This window comes from Oncorhynchus tshawytscha, linkage group LG31 (assembly GCF_018296145.1).
Source record: "Oncorhynchus tshawytscha isolate Ot180627B linkage group LG31, Otsh_v2.0, whole genome shotgun sequence".
Classification (NCBI taxonomy): Eukaryota; Metazoa; Chordata; class Actinopteri; order Salmoniformes; family Salmonidae; genus Oncorhynchus; species Oncorhynchus tshawytscha.
Window position 1 is genome coordinate 24,218,648 of NC_056459.1, and position 21,383 is coordinate 24,240,030.

A 21,383-nucleotide genomic window follows, 5' to 3' on the forward strand; every position below is an offset into this window, starting at 1 on the left:
TCTTCCTGCAATAGGACTGCATTGTTGTTGTCATCTTGTTGATTTGTTGCATGTCATTTTCTTTGAATAACCTAATCATTACGACAGTATGGAAATTGTGTCAGTATATTTCCAGGGTGGTGATATGGTGTGTTCAAAATTATATTCGTTCGTTAGGCTAAATCAAACCGTGGGCTGTGCGTAATTTTGGGTTGAGTATTAATCCTTAAACAAATTGACTATTCCAAAGGGCTTCTATAATTATTATACAAGCTTCTTGCGTTTGACTATTGTCTGTAGGAATTAGGCTATCCTAGTTGTGGCTGCGGTGGGAGTTGGTAAGGTGGGTTAACTTGCGCTGAAGTCTCCGTGAAGCACACAACTGATGACGTTGGGTTGAATGACCAATCGGAAGGCGCTGCCCTTTGGAGACAAACCATTTTACTTGTAGTGTCTGCATCAAGTCTGGAAGCAAGGACTCAATTTTAACAGAATCCACCTTAAATCTCTGCCTTAACTTATGCCCACTTTGCGCCATACCGAGCGAGAAAATCAGAGGAGGAAAAAAATCGAAGAAACTGAGAAATTCAGGTGTTAATGGGACAATATCTGTCCGTTGAGGAGAGAGAGACAACAACACAGCGAGAAAACCCATTTGGACTTGAGAGAGGGGGTGAGTGCTCTCAAGGTAGGAAATTTGATGATGACCATGACTACGATGGCTGACGGTCTGGAGGCTCAAGACTCGTCAAAGTCAGCTTTCATGGAGTTTGGTCAGCAGTCTCACTCACAACAGAGCTCTCCGTCGATGGCCGCCAGCCACTACCCGCTGCACTGTCTCCATTCCGGGTCGCACCCAGCTCACCATCAGCACGATAACTCTTCGTACTCCGGCACCAATTCCTACAACAGGTCGCTACCGTACTCCTACGTGAGCCACCCCCACCACAGCCCGTACCTGCCGTCCTACCACAATAACACATCTGGCGGCCAGGCAAGGTTAGACGGCACAGGTAAGACGCTTTCCTCCTACTCACGTAGGAGTACCGTAGCGAAATATGCTGTACGTCGTTTTCATGAACAGCGATAAAAATGCGAATGCTTATTTATTTCTTATCAAATCGGTCAAGAACGAGATAAAGCCAAATAAACGTCCAGCAGATCATTGAATTTCGAATTAATTTTGAAATTGTGTCTGAATTACATGTTATCTGTTGACTCGTTTTTTTCTTCTACATCGATGTTTATTTCATGGTGTCTCTTGCTTTAGAACACTCCCCCAGATTCCATTCTATGGCCATGCTTTGCACGGGGTTTAATGACAAAAGAGGAATCCTCACGAATTATTCTTGGAATTAGGCGGTCTACTTGCTTTGAAAGTTGTAATTAGCATTTAATTGACATGTCATTATGAGCAATATCCTAAATATGACAGAGGATTCAAGGATGATTACAATCAGATTGAGCAAATGTGACATGTGAATATGTATGAGTGGTCTGGATTTAATATAACTAAATGTATCATATTTTCCTTATTATATAGGCCTATTTAGCCATTTCAATTGGAAACTATTATAGTCTACGAAATTAAAAAAACATGATTTGGGGATTCTTAACAATTTGTTGTTTAATATTTTTGGTGTTATGTAGTGGACTAACATTGCCCTTTTTTGTTGCAGAGCAGCAAAAAACAACAGTCATTGAAAACGGAGAAATTCGTTTCAACGGGAAAGGCAAGAAGATTCGCAAACCTCGGACGATTTATTCTAGTTTGCAGCTTCAAGCTTTAAATCATCGTTTTCAGCAAACACAATACCTCGCCCTGCCAGAACGCGCTGAGCTGGCTGCTTCTCTCGGACTAACACAGACACAGGTATTTTCAACACAGGAATGATTATACAGAAGGGTATACATTATGGTATTATAATTAGCCATTTATTATCATGTATTACTCGTATTATTAGGCATATTATTAGCATGTATTATTATTATTACTAACCAACAATTGCTCTGGGTGTTGTGTTGCATTGTAATAATATCTTGTAGATGTTGTAATAATATTAAACATTTATATTGGTCTATAAGCCTATTTATTAACATGTCAATGAATACATATATTAATGATTGTAACATTATCTGTTATCTGGTCTTCCGTTGCCTTCCTGTTATCTCGTGCAGGTAAAGATATGGTTCCAGAATAAAAGGTCAAAGTTCAAGAAGCTGCTGAAGGCAGGTGGCAACCCGCACGAGAGCGACCCTACTATGCCTAGTTCCATCGGCCTGTCTCCCCGCTCTCCAGCAATTCCTCCCATATGGGACGTTTCAGCGTCCAGCAAAGGAGTAAACATGGCGGCCAACGGCTACATGCCGGGTTATTCTCACTGGTACTCCTCCCCACATCAAGAGACAATGCAGAGATAGACTGCGCAAAGGGCGGGGAGGCCCGAGGCCTGACTCGAGACTTTCGAACCTTCATAGTTTTACCTGCACAATTGATTTCCATCAGCCTCGAGACAAAAGTGTTGTCCCGATCGAACAGAGAGATTCCTTGGCGAAAGGGTCGGCTGCTTGTGAAGGCTACTTGGGGACAAAGTCTCTGTGATATGACACACGATAAAGGAACTAACCGTATTAACTTACCAATGACTGTTCAGTGGGATTGCCTTTGTTATGCTTTCATTCATGTCAACATCTGACTGTCAATATACCAAATATAGGCTATCACTGACATTTAGCCCAACACTTGGGCACGGAATGGACTACACTTGCGGGTTGAACATTATGCCATCTTATATTGTTGAAATCTAAACTTCACTTTGACTGAGTGTTTTTCTCGAACATGCAAAACAAAGCATTCTCTCTGTATATATATTCATCAATTTTAGTTGTACATACACTTTTTATGTTTTGTCTTTCATAAATGGAGTAAACCTTGAGTTAAAACAAAGTTTCGTGTTTTGTACTGAAAGATAACATGATTGATATATATCATACATGACTGATGAGCGATTCCTTGTCGAGGTCCTATGGGCGTTCTAAAATGTAGGTCCCATAGGTTTTTCATTCAAATATTACAGGCTATCCATCATAACACTATGTTTCCTCTTCATAAAATATAAATGTCCAATGCACTGCAAACGAACAAAATAGCCTATAGTCAAATACATTAAACAACACTTGAGGAAATGAACTTACCCTGTTCCCGCTTTATCAATTTATCCCGCAAAAGATGGTCGCTCCATGTCCAGTTAATCTTGTGATTTTCTGCCTCAATTATTAGAAGTATTGACAAAATGTTTTTCTCCTCTCTGCCTGTCCTAAAGCAAGACGCTAAATGCCAAGCTCCACGGGATCGATCTTGAACAAAGCATCCAGCTGCAGTTCCGTTCAATATGAAGGAGATATTTGGGACAATTTATGTGTTTTATCCAAGTGAGGCTTTTTTTCCATTCTCATAAATGCAGGCATAATTAGGGTAATTTTTGATGCAAGCCCGCTGATTACAACGTTTTTACCGTCAAAGATAATTACCTGTAATTTTCTACCACTTTTAATACTAAAAGGCATCTTTATTTGGATTTGAGGTAGCACAGACGGAACAAAAGAGGGAAATTATTAGGTTATTCATATACAAATTGCTGAGAGCAGTGAACGTTTGGGATATTATCTGAAATTACAATGTTGAAAAGAAGAATGTGAAAGTGTCTGCAGCTGTCAAATCGTGGATGCCCCACTGGCACACAGTTTACCTGCATGGGCCCCACTTAACTAAAACCTACAGGCCCTATCACCACCATATCTATATGCCTATATTTACAAATATGTATATATATATAGTCTGATTTATTGCCCAAACTCTCGTAAACAACCTTTCACTTAAAAAGTTCCTATATTTACCGAGAGTAACTCGTAAAGCAGAAAAGTGCGTGGTGTGCGGAATTTCTTCTACCAAAGTATTTTCACACCCAAAGGACTGCCCGCAAATCACTAGCTTTTACAATAAATAAGCTTATATCGTCATAAATCTGTCATGCATTTTAAAGGCTATTTTGAACATCGTTGCAATAGGAAGAGTCAATATGCATCAGAACTGTGAAAAGGCTCAAACAATGCACAGGTTTAATATTATGTAACTCAATTTATTCCTAATATATGAACAAAAATATAGAGCTCAGATATAAAGCGGCTGGAAGTGACAGAGGGAACAGAAGACACAATGAGACAATCAGAACTAGAGCTAGAAGGGGGGTAAGGGAGGGAGGGAGATGACAACACTCCTGTGTGGTTTTCTGGCCAAGATATAGATTGATGCAATATATGTTCCAGGATAACCTGATCATATTTGATCAGTTTGGCTTCTTCATTGCAATTGATTATGAAATCTGAATTGGCAAAGGTTCTCTTTGCATATAGGCCTATGGAAATAACAACAAGACAATGTTATTTCCATAGGCCTATATGCAAAGAGAGCCTTTGCCAATTCAGATTTCATAATCAATTGCAATCAAGAACGCCTGACAAATACATAGGCTAGAATGAAAGTCAAAGTCAATATTTACGGGCTAGTGTTGAATGCATGCTTCTCAGATTTGATCAATTTTCGTTGTTTTATTTAGCGCGTAAGACATGGGTTATTTATAACCTAAATAACCTAAAATAAGGTAGGTTAAAGCCTTTAGCCTAGGCTATACAAAACAAATGCAATCGGTATTTAAAAATTCTAAAACGAAAGTATCCAACAATCTTTCATCAAGTGATTCACAGAGAAAAAACCGCCTTACCTTCATATGATTCTTTAGCCTACAATAGTGTTAGCAGTGGTCAAAAAGGTTGGACTTCGAATGGGAACACTGTCTGCAACAGTACACGGTTCTAGTGCTCGTGGTTGAGTAAGCATATCCAGGTGTGAAAGTGCTTGAACACGGTACCTCTTATATATTGCCTGCAAAATTAGCTGTTATTACTGTCACTGTTTAGTGATGGTGAGCTAGAAAAAAAGCATTCTGCAATCAAGAAGCAAGCGCATCTTTGCAAATTATAGATAATTGTCAATGTCCAGATTATGATAATGGAGGCCTAATCCTGGAGTATAATTATTTTTGAGTGTTACGGTTGAAGCTGTCCAGTAAAGCTAACTGTCATTATTTAGACTCGATTTGTAGGGGAGTGGAACATGTTCAGTTGGAATTTAACGGGGCTCTTGATATAATGGCATGGTGCGTGTGTGCGTGCGTGTGCGTGTGCGTGTCTCGGCGTGTCTGTGTGTGTGTGTGTGTGTGTGTGTGTGTGTGTGTGTGTGTGTGTGTGTGTGTGTGTGTGTGTGTGTGTGTGTGTGTGTGTGTGTGTGTGTGTTGTGGGGACGGAGGGCGGAGGGGGCATAAACAGTAATATGAAAATCAAACGTAGAGTTCTCGAGCACTGGCACTGTAATTATGGGACCACGTGCACTACGTCGAGGTTTCGGATTAGCGTTCAGCAAACCATTTTATTTTTTGCACAATGATTTCAGCTGAACATTCCCAAGTGCATTAGTTGTTTGCTACGGCTATATTCAGCCAGGACAGTCAGGTCCATGGGAAATCAGAGGAGACGGGCATTCAGTTGCATGCACACCATGTTAACATTGGTGTGTTGTGAATTATGCATTGATATCCTTAGGTCAGATGCTTCGCAACATTATTTTGTTTCCAGGCCAGATGTAGTTTGTTGTAAACGTGTCCTCTCCCTGTGTGTGTGTGTGTGTGTGTGTGTGTGTGTGTGTGTGTGTGTGTGTGTGTGTGTGTGTGTGTGTGTGTGTGTGTGTGTGTGTGTGTGTGTGTGTTTGATTGTTTCTTGGTTGATTCGTTTATATATGCATAATGATAACATGTTTTATGTAAAGTCTGGAACAAGAACCCAATTACAACATATTCATAGGCCTTGATTTTCGCTTCAGTGGAGTATAGTTTGTTTAGTGATATTCAGTGGCAACACTCGTTGTAGGAGGCCTACTGCTGGTAGCTAATGATATGTTCAAATGTTGAAGATTTTATTTTACCCGGAAGGTCTGACGGAGGTGGGCTGTGGCCGGGAGTGGCAGAGCTCTGGAGCCGGTTTGCCCCCACAGGAATGTAAATTGTCTCAGATCTTCGTACCGCCCATTCGCCTCCTCTCTGCCAGTCAAAGCAACTAATTCTAGGGCACAAAAAGAGAGCACGGCTGCAGACTGTCTGCCAGACGGACACCCATATTCTTTGGGGGAGGTTGGAATCCAGATGCAACTCCAAAACACGAGTCTGAAATGTGCTAACATGATTTAAATAATAGGCATAATAATACATGTATACTAGAATTAACCTGCAAGAAAATAGTATCAACAACAATGTCTGTATCTTTACAATAATCTGATTTAAATCGTGTGAATTATTGATTATTTTGTTTGGTTTACATCTCGATCACCACGGACCACAAGAAAAAACTAAATAATATGTTTTGTTATGACTGTTTAATAAAGTAGTAACAACAGCATACCAGGCCTTGAATATTTGTCTTTCAGAGGAACATCAATAGGCCTATACCTGCAATCAATTCATCCACATGTAACTGGATGTCAAAACCAATAAACACTCATAAACTATGACGCTCTCTTCGATACGGTTCTGTTTTAGTCCGTTATGGATCCGCTCAAAACATAATGTACTCTGGGCATGTAATATGCGCATAACCATAAAACAGGTTGTAGTACTAAACATGAAAATCTACATAACATGACACAAAACAAATCTAGCCTAACCTTTTGGCATACCAGCAGGTAACTCCCTCTGAGAATTCCGACTTGTTGAAAATGAAAAATAGCCTAATTGTAGGCCTATAGCTTAAGGTCAGTATACCCATCTCCGTGTTGATAGTTTTGTCCCCAAATTAATATTTAAAGTCAATCACAAATGTGCACAACTGACCAAATATGTCACGCAGACAGCCCAGGCAATTTATCTCGAGTTTGATCTGTACATGTATTTAAAGTGTCTCAGAATGTGGGCAAATTTTGTAATATTACGGTGTCATTGATTTTCAGTGCGAATAGCCTAATCATGAGGGAGGACTTGTGGGTAGGCTATCAGCAATTGTTTTTGTCTAAGTCATAATTCAGGAGGGTGTCATTAAAAGTCTCTGGGTTGCATTGTCGGTTTAAAACGTTTAATTTGTCTTCCAAAATGCAATAAATTACATGCACACATTTACACATTATACACGTTCTTCTATGACTGTCATCAATACATTGCATATTCCTCTGGACATTTTAAACACGAGTCCCATACAATGTAAATATTTGTTGAACTGGGTTTCAGTATAACGTCCCGGATCCAAGAACCAAAGAGTGCTGTATCGAGTTGGGGGCCTGGAGGTGAGAATTCATGGCACCAGCCGTGGAGTACCAAGATGCGGAGTTTTCCAAAAAGGTGGAGGCCGCGGGGTTGATGTTCTGCGCCTGGTGGCTGTGAGGCCTGGACGGGCCATGCGTGTCCCAGACGGCGGGGGACTGCGGAGAGTTGCATGCCATAGGGTCGCTGGAGCTCGGACTGTGTTCCGGTGGAAGCTCACCATTCTTCATAATTTTCTTCAGTTTCGACCTTTTGTTCTGGAACCAGATTTTGACCTGGGGATGGATGAGAAATATGTCAAAGTGAGTTAATAAATAACATCATATTAACATCCCAAAATGCCATTATACAAAAGTATGCATATGAATTAAGCTTTCAATAATTGTTAAAGAATTCATTACGCACACTTTACGCATTACATGTATATTGTAAACACAATGCAAATTTGAACTGCTAATTTTGATTTAAAAAACTAAAACAGAATGAAGCTGAACACTCAATGACATTTAGAAAAGTAACCTATTTACCTGCGTTTGCGTGAGTCCCAACGAAGCCGCGAGCTCTGCTCTCTCTGGCAGCGCGAGGTACTGTGTGTTCTGAAATCTCCGCTGCAGGGCAGCTAGCTGAAAACTGGAGTAGATTGTCCGTGGTTTTCTGACTTTCTTGGGCTTTCCATTTACCATCCTCACTTCAGGTTCTGCTACTTCTTTTTCTGAAAGAAAGAAATCAATTGCTTTATCTGTGGTGTACTAACAAAGTATTTGCATAACACAGTCATATTTCCTGGGTATTGCATCTATTTCAGAGCGGTCAAATCAAGAGGACGTCTGTCGATTTATAGGCGGATATTGAAGCTAATGCGTCTCGCAAAGAATCTAACTGGTAAAGGAAAAGTACGTCCTTTTTACAGAATAACTTCGGTGAAAACTTTGTGCCCCTTTACCAAATTTGATTTAAAGAATTTTACCATGATGGAAAAATAGCCTACCCCAGTTTGAAATACACGCATGTAAAAATCGTGTGAGGTCGAACACAACACAAATTTGATTCAATAATAATAATAGCCGAATACAAATACAATAAAACATTGTGTAATTACCTTGCGGACTTAATGGTTGTGGTTGTACTCTGCTATAAGTTCCAGCATATTGGTGGTAAGCAGAGGCTGTGTATGCGCTGTAGTCTGGGTATGTTTTTGCAGGGTAATTTCCCGCAGATCCGTTTACGCCGTGGTACTGGTATTGATAGGCGTTGAGAGGTTTCCCATACGAGGTGGAATTAGGCGAACAATAGCCATGGTGCACTGCTCCAGCCGGGCTATAGTAGCCAGAATCCGTGGCCGTAGACTCGGGTAGCGTAGGGGATTCCTGAGACGGGTGGTGCATTGTGGTGGAAACCTGAAAAGGGTTCTGGAAGTCGGCAGGTTTGAAACTCGGAATCCTTCGGTCGAATACTCCAGTCATAGTTCGAAAGCAGCAACGTTAAGTGGCAGTCTAACTCCAATGAGACGTCTGAAGACTGACTGAAGACTACACTGGCATTGTGTGATATGTGCTTACACCGACGGGGTCTCTCGAACTTCTGCCAGCCCCTCAGCAAAGACTTGGTTAAATCCTAAATTGCGCTCTTACGCACTGCAGGGAGGATCTGGTTCCATTGGCCAAGGCGCGCAGACAGCATACACCCCAACTCGCTCGACCAGTTTGCCATAGGCGATATACGACTCAGGCTACTTTGTTGTGTTTTTACTATCAATCAAAACGAGCAATTAAACTGGGTGTCATGTCATCGATTGACATTTTAGGGTGGTAAATTGCAGTTTCCAAAACGTCCACAAGAATATATGTCTATCATGAGCTTCAGCATTAAAACATTACGACTGTTGTGTTGCCTGCCATTAATAATTCCGTTTTCGACAAGAAACGAAACAAAAAAATGAAATTACTACAGTATTTATCTTAAAATGTCTCATGATTGGACTTAATGCAGAGACAGAAATTAAACAGTTTTGATTGCCACAACATAAAATGCAGGTGATGCAACGAACAGATAAAACTAGATCTGTGTTTTCCTTGCATATTCATAAATGAAGAAGAAACAAGTGTTTTTGTGTGATTTTACCCCATATTGTCAGCCTAAAGGCCTATACGCCCATTCATTTGTAGGTCTATGTTAGTTTTAACGTTACAGCAAGGTCTACCTCATCCTCATAAAGATGAACATTTCTGCAGAAAATGTATTATTAGGCTATATCACACATTTCTCTTACCACGGTGAAAATCTATGGAAACTACCTAATTAAACTCGATTATTTGTCCCTCAACAACGGCCACGTTTAACCACACCGAAAATGCATTGAAACAACGGAAACAGACAACATTTATTTATTTTAGCACTATGTTCACTTAGCTCTGTGGATGTTGCACGCAACTGAACAACGTGCGTATTGTAGTAAAATGGCGCCGCTCGGTGGTGAATGAGGGAACGTATCATTACTTGGTGCGACGCAGGGGAATTAGCGTCAGCCACACGCGACAAGACATTCCAAGAAAATATTTGGGGACCGGGCATCATTCGTAGCCGGATACTCAACGTAGTAGGCTATTGTTGCAGACTGTATGTAATCAATCAATAAAGACAAAAAAATGCCAAATCCAAAATAATGAAGTTCTTTAATTGTTTATAGGTCTATTCATTGTAGACCAACTCCATCCAGCATTTTGGATTTGAGATCAAACGTTTCATATGAGGCGACAGTACCGAATGTTAACTTTATTTGAGGGTATTTCCATACATATCTGTTTTACCGTTCAGAAATGTTGCCCAATATTAACTGAATGGTGAATGATGACGAGTAATTTTCTTTTTAAGTCTGTAATAAAGATGCTTCTGAACATTTCTACATGAATCCTGATAATGTCATGAAAAATGAATAGGCCTAATGAGTGAGATGCCATTCAGAGGCTACAACAAAACATGCAAACTTTTCACCATTACCTAACAGGGGAGATTATCATTAACCACTAGTGGTTAGAGTGTTGGACTAGTAACCAAAAGGTTGCAAGTTCAAATCCCCGAGCTGACAAGGTACAAATCTGTCGTTCTGCCCCTGAACAGGCAGTTAACCCACTGTTCCTTGGCTGTCATTGAAAATAAGAATTTGTTCTTAACTGACTTGCCTAGTTAAATAAAATAAAATAATATAAAATAAAAATTGGAGGAGGGGGGTGTATAATCTTTGTGCCTCTGTAACCTTCTCACTCATCATTATTCATGATTGTCCATAATCATGGTAGCATCCACATTAATGTATACTGAACTAAAATATACATGCAATATGTAAAGTGTTGGTCCCATGTTTCATGAGCTGAAATAAAAGATCCCAGAAATGTTCCAAATGCACAAAAAGCTTTATCTCAATTTTTGTGCACAAATTTGTTTACATTCCTGTTAGTTAGCATTTATTCTTTGCCAAGATAATCCATCCACCTGACAGGTGTGGCATAAGGATATATGAATGAGTGATGGTACAGAGCAGCTGATTAAACAGCATTATCATTACCAGTGGCATAGTTAAAGTGCACCTTATGCTCGATGGGACAATCAACGTAAAGGTCACTCTAAAATGTGCAGTTTTTGTGATATATTTACATAACACAACACAATGCCACAGATGTCTCAAGTTTTGAGGGAGCGTAAAATTAGCATGTTGACTGCAGAAATGTCCACCAGAGCTAAGGCCAGAGATTTGAATGTTCATTTCTCTACCATAAGCCACCTCAAACGTTGTTTTAGAGAATTTGGCAGTATGTCCAAACGGCCTCACAACCGCAGACCAAGTGTAACCACACAAACCCAGGACCTCCACATCAAGCTTCTTCACCTGCGGGATCATCTGAGACCAGACAGCCGGGCAGCTGATGAAACTGAGGAGTAATTCTGTCTGTAATAAAGCCCTTTGTAGGGAAAAACTCATTCTGATTGACTGGGCTTGGCTCCCCAGTGGGTGGGCCTGGCTCCCAAGGACACCTACAGCACCCAATGTCCCAATGTCACAGGAAGGCCAAAAAGATCATCAGGGACAACAACCACCATAGCCACTGCCTGTTCACTCCGCAATCATCCAGAAGGTGAGGTCAGTACAGGTGCATCAAAGCTGAGACCGAGATGCCATCAGACTGTTAAATAGCCATCACTAGCACCTTAGAGGCTGCTGCACTATATACATAGATTTGAAATCACATGCCACTTTTATAATGGAATGCTAGTCACTTTAATAATGTTTACATATTTTGCATTACTCATCCCATATGTATGTACTGTATTCTATTCTACTGTAATTTAGTCTATGTTGCTCCGATATTGCTCGTCAAAATATTCATATACTCTTTATTCAACTCCTTTACTTTAGATGTGTGTATTGTGTGTATTGTTGTGAAATTGTTAGATATTACTTGTTAGATATTACTGCACTATTGGAGCTAGAAACACAAGCATTTCGCTACACCCACAATAACATCAGCAAAACATGTGCATGTGACCAATACAATCCGATTTGATTTGAAGTGGGTGGGGCTATCCCCTCCCAGGCCCACCCATGGCTGTACCCCTGCCCAGTCATTTAATATCCATAGTTTAGGGCCTATTAATTTATTTAAATTGACTGATTTCCTAATATAAACTTCAATTTTGTTCAGTATAGAAGTGTTCAAAAACATATTCTAAACTCAGCAAAAAAAGAAATGTCCCTTTTTCAGGACCCTGCCATTCAAAGATAATTCGTAAAAATCCAAATAACTTCACAGATCTTCATTGTAATGGGTTTAACACTGTTTCCCATGCTTGTTCAATGAACCATAAACAATAAATGAACATCCACCTGTGGAACGTTCGTTAAGACACTAACAGCTTACAGACGGGAGGCAATTAAGGTCACAGTTATGAAAAGTTAGGACAATAAAGAGGCCTTTCTACTGACTCTGAAAAACACCAAAAGAAAGATGCCCAGGTTTCCTGCTCATCTGCGTGAACGTGCCTTAGGCATGCTGCAAGGAGGCATGAGGACTGCGATGTGGCCAGGGCAATAAATTGCAATGTCCTTACTGTGAGACGCCTAAGACAATGCTACGGGGAGACAGGATGGACAGCTGATCGTCCTCGCAGTGGCAGACCACGTGTAACAACAATTGCACCGGATCGGTACATCCGAACATCACACCTGCGGGACAGATACAGGATGGCAACAACAACTGCCAGCAACACACAATCCCTCCATCAGTGCTCAGACTGTCCGCAATAGGCTCAGAGAGGCTGGACTGAGGGCTTGTAGGGCTGTTGTAAGGCAGGTCCTCACCAGATATCACCGGCAACAACATCGCCTATGGTCACAAACCCACCGTCGCTGGACCAGACAGGACTGGAAAAAGTACTCTTCACTGATGAGTCACGGTTTTGTCTCACCAGGGGTGGTGGTCGGATTCGCATTTATCATCATAGGAATGAGCGTTACACCGAGGCCTGTACTCTGGAGTGGGATCGATTTGGAGGTGGAGGGTCCGTCATGGTCTGGGGCAGTGAGTCACAGCATCATTGGACTGAGATTGTTGTCATTGCAGATAATCTCAACGCTGTGCATTACAGGGACGACATCCTCCTCCCTAATGTGGTATACTTCCTGCAGGCTCATCCTGACATGACACTCCAGCATGGCAATGCCACCAGCCATACTACTCATTCTGTGCGTGATTTCCTGCAAGACAGGAAAGTCAGTGTCCTGCAATGGCCAGCGTAGAGCCCGGATCTCAATCACATTGAGCAAGTCTCGGACCTGTTGGATTGGAGGGTGAGGGCTAGGGCCATTCCCCCCAGAAATGTCCGGGAACTTGCAGGTGCCTTGGTGGAAGAGTGGGGTAACATCTCACTGCAAGAACTGGCAAATCTGGTGCAGTCCATTAGGAGGAGAAGCACTGCAGTACTTAATGCAGCTGGTGGCCACACCAGATACTGACTGTTACTTTTTCTGTTAGTCACATGTCTGTGGAACTTGTTCAGTTTATGTCTCATTTGTTGAATCTTGCTATGTTCTAACAAATATTTACACATGTTAAGTTTTCTGAAAATAAACGCAGATGACAGTAAGAGGACGTTTCTTTTTTTGCTGAGTTTATTCTTACTTACAATAAAACGGGTACCAAATTGGCACAGGACATTATTCTGTTCCTATTGGGAAAAACATAATCCAAAGCATAATCAACTGCAAATGCATCCAACGAGTTTGTAGAGTCACAAGCTTGACGTAGTCATTGCTTGCTAGGAATACGGGACTAAACACTTAAAATGTTGACTCCTTTAATACACAAAAAGTTAATTTATTCAAATACTTGGCCTCTGAACCTTCAAGCTGCATACTGGACCCTATTCCAACTAAACTACTGAAAGAGCTGCTTCCTGTGCTTGGCCTTCCTATGTTGAACATAATAAACGGCTCTCTATCCACCGGATGTGTAACAAACTCACGAGTGGCAGTAATAAAGCATCTCTTGAAAAAGCCAAACCTTGACCCAGAAAATATAAAAAACTATCGGCCTATATTGAATCTTCCATTCCTCTCAAAAACTTTAGAAAAGGCTGTTGCGCAGCAACTCACTGCCTTCCTGAAGACAAACAATGTATACGAAATGCTTCAGTCTGGTTTTAGACCCCATCATAGCACTGAGATTGCACTTGTGAAGGTGGTAAATTACCTTTTAATAGCATCAGACCAAGGCTCTGCATCTGTCCTTGTGCTCCTAGACCTTAGTGCTGCTTTTGATACCATCGATCACCACATTCTTTTGGAGAGATTGGAAACCCAAATTGGTCTACACGGACAAGTTCTGGCCTGGTTTAGATCTTATCTATCAGTTTGTCTCTGTGAATGGTTTGTCCTCTGACAAATCAACTGTAAACTGTAAATTTCGATGTTCCTCAAGGTTCCGTTTTAGGACCACTATTGTTTTCACTATATATTTTACCTCTTGGGGATGTAATTCGAAAACATAACGTTAACTTTCACTGCTATGCGGATGACACACAGCTGTACATTTCAATGAAACATGGTGAAGCCCCAAAATTGCCCTCGCTAGAAGCATGTGTTTCAGACATAAGGAAGTGGATGGCTGCAAACTTTCTACTTTTAAACTCGGACAAAACAGAGATGCTTGTTCTAGGTCCCAAGAAACAAAGAGATCTTCTGTTGAATCTGACAATTCATCTTAATGGTTGTACAGTCGTCTCAAATAAAACTGTGAAGGACCTCGGCGTTACTCTGGACCCTGATCTCTCTTTTGACGAACACATCAAGACTGTTTCAAGGACAGCTTTTTTCCATCTACGTATAACATTGCAAAAATTAGAAACGTTCTGTCCAAAAATGATGCAGAAAAATGAATCCATGCTTTTGTTACTTCTAGGTTAGACTACTGCAATGCTCTACTTTCCGGCTACCCGGATAAAGCACTAAATAAACTAAATACGGCTGCTAGAATCCTGACTAGAACCCCAAAATTTGATCATATTACTCCAGTGCTAGCCTCCCTAAACTGGCTTCCTCTCAAGGCAAGGGCTGATTTCAAGGTTTTACTGCTAACATACAAAGCATGACATGGGCTTGCTCCTACCTATCTCTCTGATTTGGTCCAGCCGTACATACCGACACGTATGCTACGGCCACAAGACGCAGGCCTCCTAATTGTCCCTAGAATTTCTAAGCAAACAGCTGGAGGCAGGGCCTTCTCCTATAGAGCTCCATTTTTATGGAATGGTCTGCCTACCCATGTGAGAGACGCAAACTCGGTCTCAACCTTTAAGTCTTTACTGAAGACTCATCTCTTCCGTGGGTCATATGATTGAGTGTAGTCTGGCCCAGGAGTGTGAAGGTGAACGGAAAGGCTCTGGAGCAACGAACCGCCCTTGCTGTCTCTGCCTGGCCGGTTCCCCTCTTTCCACTGGGATTCTCTGCCTCTAACCCTATTACAGGGGCTGAGTCACTGGCTTACTGGTGCTCTTTCATGCCGTCCCTAGGAGGGGTGCGTCACTTGAGTGGGTTGAGTCACTGATGTGATCTTCCTGTCTGGGTTGGCGCCCCCCCCTTGGGTTGTGCCGTGGCGGAGATCTTTGTGGGCTATACTCGGCCTTGTCTCAGGATGGTAAGTTGGTGGTTGAAGATATCCCTCTAGTCGTGTGGGGGCTGTGCTTTGGCAAAGTGGGTGGGGTTATATGGTTCCTAATTGGCCCTGTCCGGGGGTATCATCGGATGGGGCCACAGTGTCTCCTGACCCCTCCTGTCTCAGCCTCCAGTATTTATGCTGCAGTAGTTTGTGTCGGGGGGCTAGGGTCAATTTGTTATATCTGGAGTACTTATCCTGTCCTATCCGGTGTCCTGTGTGAATTTAAGTATGCTCTCTCTAATTCTCTCTTTCTTTCTCTCTCTCGGAGGACCTGAGCCCTAGGACCATGCCTCAGGACTACCTGGCATGATGACTCCTTGCTGTCCCCAGTCCACCTGGCTGTGCTGCTGCTCCAGTTTCAACTGTTCTGCCTGTGATTATTATTATTTGACCATGCTGGCCATTTATGAACATTTGAACATCTTGGCCATGTTCTGTTATAATCTCCACCCGGCACAGCCAGAAGAGGACTGGCCACCCCACATAGCCTGGTTCCTCTCTAGGTTTCTTCCTAGGTTTTGGCCTTTCTAGGGAGTTTTTCCTAGCCACTGTGCTTCTACACCTACATTGCTTGCTGTTTGGGGTTTTAGGCTGGGTTTCTGTACAGCACTTTGAGATATCAGCTGATGTACGAAGGGCTATATAAATACATTTGATTATGATTTGAAATACTTCAAATGGGGAGACTAGATACATAAAGTGCTTTCATTTCTAAATGGTAAAACAGATAGGAAAGGGGGATACCTAGTCAGTAGTAAAACTGAATGCATTCAACTGAAATGTGTCTTCCGCATTTAACCCAACCCCTCTGAATCAGAGAGTTGCGGGGGGCTGCCATAATCGACATCCACGTCTTCGCCACATACTATATGTATGAAAATACCCTCAAATAAAAGGTGATATTCTGTACTGTCACCTAATATGAAACATTCTAGCTCAATTCTAAAATGCTGGAGTATAGAGAAAGATAACAAAATGTAACTTCACTGTCCAAATACTTATGGAGTGAAGTGTATATAGGCCTATGAGGTAGTCTAATGATTGGATTTGATTGTTCATATTGACCTAATAAGTTAATGGGATGAGTCATCTGAATAGAATCGAATGGATTAGTGTCCATTTTGTGAAATACAGAAATATGTCTATCTCAACCCCACCAAATACACACCCTTGGAGAGGCACATGGTTAGCCACCAGGGAGTAGCACGCCTGGAACAAGAGCAGTTTAAGGCGGTTAAGTGTCTTGCTCAATGGCAGAATGGCAGGAAATGGTGCCAGGGGTAAAATGCAGCAGCCCACAGCAGGTTGCAAATTCAGTTCTGTATTTTTTCAGACATTTCTGGCTACTGGTTTGTCTCTCCAACCTCTAGGCCACCTGCCACTCCATTGATGTTGATCTCTTTTTGGTTGGCCTAAGTTTACAAGTAGTTGGCTGGGCCCCTAAACTCTAAAGGCCCCTAAATGTTAGGCTGCCCCTACTGGTCAAGACACAGTTGTTATTTATTTAACTAGGCAAGTTGGTTAAGAACAAATTCTTATTTACAATGACGGCCTACACAGCCTGGATATACGGCCTGTATTTGAATCAGGGTGTCTGTGGTGACACCTCTATCAATGAGATGCAGTGCCTTAGTCCGCTGCGCCACTCGGGAGCCCATATTTGAGGAGGATAAGTAGGGGGACATAGGACATATGGCATGAGAAGGCTGGGCTGCTTTGTCATACTAGCTACACCAATACAAAATCATCCAGTAACAATAATGAATGTTAAGCTAGTTCGCAGGACTTTTGTGGAGTCCACGACATGGGTTTATCAGTGAGCATTTATTTCAAATACAACATGCCCCGAAAATGACTGCTGTTTCTTCTTCCAGTGCATTCGGCAGTTGCCAAATTAAGTAAAATTACACATTTGGTTGGTAACGTTGCAGCTATTTTAATATTGTAGTGTTTACAGGGAACAAATGAAATACATTCATTGCACTTTGGTTGATTCATCTTCCTCTGAATTTCGCAATGTTGTAAAATGAACACGATCCAAGGAAAGACCGCGCGGGGATAAGAGAGTGGACTGTGTGACATCACACAGATCTTTCCCTAGCCTCTCTCGGCATAGCTCCGGTTTGTGTTGGGGGGATGGTGCCGTGCCGAGGATGATAACGCTCTCGTGGTGTTGTAATTTACTGCTTGGCTAAAACATTCCACTTCCTAACCGAGCCACCCATATTGTTTTATATATATATATAGTACCCATTTACGTATGTATTTTGGCGACGTTTAGGAAAAGTGGAGTACCCGTACGTACGACCACAGAGTGCACGCTGAACAACCGATAAAATGTATTCCAGTGGAGTAGCTGGAGGTAAGTTTAGCATTTTGCTAGTTAGCAAGACGGATAGCGAATAAATGTGCTGATAGTGATAGTTTGGCTTTTGGGGCCTCTAATCATTTACACGGTTTTGTTTTCATTTTGTAACATTGTTCGCCAAGCTCAGTTTAACATTTTGTCCCTAAGTAGCTAGCTAGATCTCGCGTTAGCAAGCCTTGCCACCGTTTGCATGGCCTGTTGTTGTTAGCTAGTTAACTAATGTTAGCTAAGCCTGTTGACCTGGCTAACGATAGTTGGAAGTCGATTAACTTTAATCTTGTTCATGTCCAATCCTAAAGCAGGAGACATTTTGTGCAAATATATATGTTTTATATTTAAAATAATAATGGTTGGCCAGTGGCTTGCTACCGAGCTAGCTCAGAGGAACTCATTTTTTAGTAAACTAGCTAACGTTAGCCTGCTAACGGGCAGTCGCCTTGTTATCCAACGGCGGCTTGTTAACCTTTTCAAATGTTAGCTAGCTAACTTGGTTTGCGTTCTAATGAATTAGTTAACTACCTGTAAACCATTGATTGTTGTCTAACTTGCTAGCTGACTAACCCGCTACATTTTGGAGACTGTTTGCACCGAGTTATTCTCTTTGCCGTTAGCTACCATTATGGAGACCAGTCAGCTTGCTATATATTGAGCTAGCAACAATACTTAAGTTGTGCATCATTCGCTAGCTACATTTAACTAGATATTAAGTTGAAATTGAGAATGGGGAACTAGTTGTTTGATCACTAACAAAATGCCATTAAGTGAAGGCCAATTAAAGAAAATATCCTCTCCTAACATGCTGTTTTAGTTTGTGCAGGTGGGAACATGGCCTGGTATTTAGGTTGGGGAAAGCATCGATGGTGACGAGTAGCGTTAGCCAACAGATATTTTATGCTATACTGCTAGTGGGTAATTTTTCATTTACTCTTAAGTTGTTCAAAGTGGAGCCAGTTATGTGAAAATTAATATTTGCTAGAAAATAAGGTTGCACCACTGATACACTGGTTGACTATATCCAGTTAATTATTTCCAATCCTGAGAATGATGGTGACCAGTTTCAGGAAGATGGTTGGTTTTAGGAGTGGTCAGATTGCCAGGTTGCTGAGCTGCTGGTGTGTACTTGTTGATAAGGGAGCTGAAAAATTGGCTCAGCAGTTGTACATGATTCTGTTCTAAGGCTGATAAGAGGGTGAGGCATTTGGAAATGGGTAGTCAGTGTGCCAGAAGATGCAAGCAGGTACAATGGATGGGTTGGAAAACCTACCTCAATGCAGGGATGAGGGATTCAACTGTAGTCCAAATTGTACCTTTATCCACACTACTCCATTGAGTAAACAAGCGTACTGGTAGGGTCTGTAGTTGCTATCTATGCAGCAATAAACTATAGGGCATGAAAATGAACATGGAGAATGAAGTGACAAGGTTTTATTTGGGCATTATGAATAGGAGGAAGTTCTAAGAATATTACAGAACATTTTTGTGATCCATGCAGCCTTCATTTTAATCATTGTGAGTCATGTCAATTGACAAATGTTTTTCCCTTCTAGCTGCTGAGATGCTTGAACCACCTCACTCCTCGGGGTCAATTGGCTCTGGTAAGCTTCTTTCACACCAATCTTAGGGTACTTTAACACTAAATTAGTTTGGAGTGACTTTTCAGAACTGTGGCATGTTTTCCCCCTTTAGTTCGGTTTGGTTGGACTGGTGTGAACCAGGGCTGTGACGATACCAGTATCGCAATATTTTTTCCCATGGCAAAAATGAAAACGCAAAGCAGAACAAGCTCTTTGGTCTTTTAATAATCTGCTGTATGTAAAATATTGGGTGCTATAGCTAGTGTTGAGCGACTAGTGCATTTTGAGGTTTATGTTAGATTATAAAAATAAATAACAAATCGGGGGTTTTTTTTTTTTTTTTTTTTCAAACATTAATTGTGTTGTGGGTTGAATGCTGTAACACAGAATAAAACAATTGAAGTCACATGATGGTAGTGGCTGCCCATTTACTTGTCACTTATTAACCATCATTTATTCACTTGAATAAAATATTTAAATTGTGTATATTAGATTTGTTTTATTTGACTTTATTTCATTCCAAGTCAGCATCTCATCTCTAGAGCTTCTGCCTATACTGTCTGGAAAAAAATCACAATTTTGTATCCTGAACAAAAATAAAAATGTAACGATTTTACTGAGTTACAGTTCATAAAGGAATTCAATTAAAAAAAATAATAATTGGGCCCTAATCTAGGGATTTCACATGACTGGCCAGGAGTGCAACCATGGGTGGGCCTGGGAGGGCACAGGCACACCTACTTGGGAGACAAGCCAATCAGAATGAGTTTTTCCCCACAAAGGCTTTATTAAAGACAAATACTCATCAGATGTCCGGGAGGCTGGTCTCAGACAATCCCGCAGGTGAAGAAGTCTGATGTGGAGGTCCTGGGCTGGTGTGGTTACACGTGATCTGCAGTTATGATGCCGGTTGGACGTACTGCCTAATTCTCTAAAATGACATTGGGGGTGGCTTATGGTAGAGAGAGGAACATTCAGTTATCTGGCAACAGCTCTGGTGGACATTTCTGCAGTCAGCATGCCAATTTTATTTAACTAGGCAAGGACAAATTCTTATTTTCAATGACGGTCTAGGAACAGTGGCCTTTTGTTCCCAGCACAAGTTGCACCTGTGTAATGATCATGCTGTTTAATCCATGTCTTGATATGCCACACCTGTCAGGTGGATGGATTATCTTTACAAAGGATAAAGGATAAATGTTCACTAATAGGGAAATAAACAAATTTGTGCCCAAAATTTGAGATAAATCAGCTTTTTTGTATATTGAAAAATTCTGGCGTCTTTCATTTCAGCTCATTAAACATGGGACCAACACTTTACTGAACAAAAATGCAACATGGAAAGTAAATAAGTCATACTTTCATGACTGCTGAATAACAACTATCAATCACTTAGATCATGTATTTTCAGGTAGATGCCTCGTGAAGCAACAGCTGCTCTTATATCACCTCACGATTGAGCGTTATATTCCGTGACGGTCATAAAAAACACAGATTGGACAAGTGCCCTAATAAATATTATATATTTTATACAAAAGTATATGGACACCCGTTCAAATTAGTGGCTATTTCAGCCACACCTGTTGCTTGACAGGCTTATAAAATTGAGCACACAGCCATGCAATCTCTACTGCCAATGTTTGTCTATGGAAAGGCCTTGCTGAAGAGCTCAGTGACTTTCAAGGCTGTTATAGCATCAAAGTGGGGAACAACTCCATATTATTGCCCATGATTTTAGAATGAGATGTTCGACGAGCAGGTGTCCACATACTCTTGGTCATATAATGTAGATGCACAATGGATTATGGGCGTAGTTAATTACCAAGTTTTAGGTGCTTAAGTCTGTAGACTATTGGCCTGTTGGAAACGACAACTCCCTACTACATCGCACAGT

At 41.3% G+C, this 21,383-nt stretch overlaps 3 protein-coding genes across 9 annotated transcripts in view; 2 read left to right on the plus strand and 1 right to left on the minus strand.

Moving 5' to 3' along the window:
• The first annotated feature begins 442 nt into the window (after positions 1-442).
• Positions 443-2,889, plus strand: LOC112229477 (homeobox protein Dlx6a). Its single transcript, XM_024395339.2, has 3 exons — positions 443-992; positions 1,659-1,852; positions 2,158-2,889. The coding sequence occupies exons 1-3, from the start codon at positions 680-682 to the stop codon at positions 2,398-2,400; spliced, it is 750 nt and encodes a 249-aa protein (XP_024251107.1). The 5' UTR covers positions 443-679; the 3' UTR covers positions 2,401-2,889.
• Positions 2,890-6,444: 3,555 nt separating this feature from the next.
• Positions 6,445-8,945, minus strand: LOC112229476 (homeobox protein Dlx5a). The gene is made up of 3 exons (XM_024395338.2): positions 8,440-8,945; positions 7,868-8,052; positions 6,445-7,615 (listed from the first exon to the last, which is right to left on the minus strand). The coding sequence occupies exons 1-3, from the start codon at positions 8,801-8,803 to the stop codon at positions 7,304-7,306; spliced, it is 861 nt and encodes a 286-aa protein (XP_024251106.1). The 5' UTR covers positions 8,804-8,945; the 3' UTR covers positions 6,445-7,303.
• Positions 8,946-17,595: 8,650 nt separating this feature from the next.
• LOC112229475 (protein argonaute-2) overlaps positions 17,596-21,383 on the plus strand; it is a 28,623-nt gene continuing 24,835 nt past the window's right edge. For 2 of the 7 annotated variants that reach the window (XM_024395330.2, XM_024395332.2), the window contains exons 1-2: positions 17,596-17,909; positions 19,463-19,510. In XM_024395330.2, coding sequence (XP_024251098.1) covers positions 17,885-17,909; positions 19,463-19,510 — 73 coding nt within the window. In that variant the 5' untranslated portion in view covers positions 17,596-17,884. The remainder of the gene's footprint in view (positions 17,910-19,462; positions 19,511-21,383) is intronic. The other 5 variants (XM_024395336.2, XM_024395335.2, XM_024395333.2 and 2 more) reach the window with 3 other exon arrangements.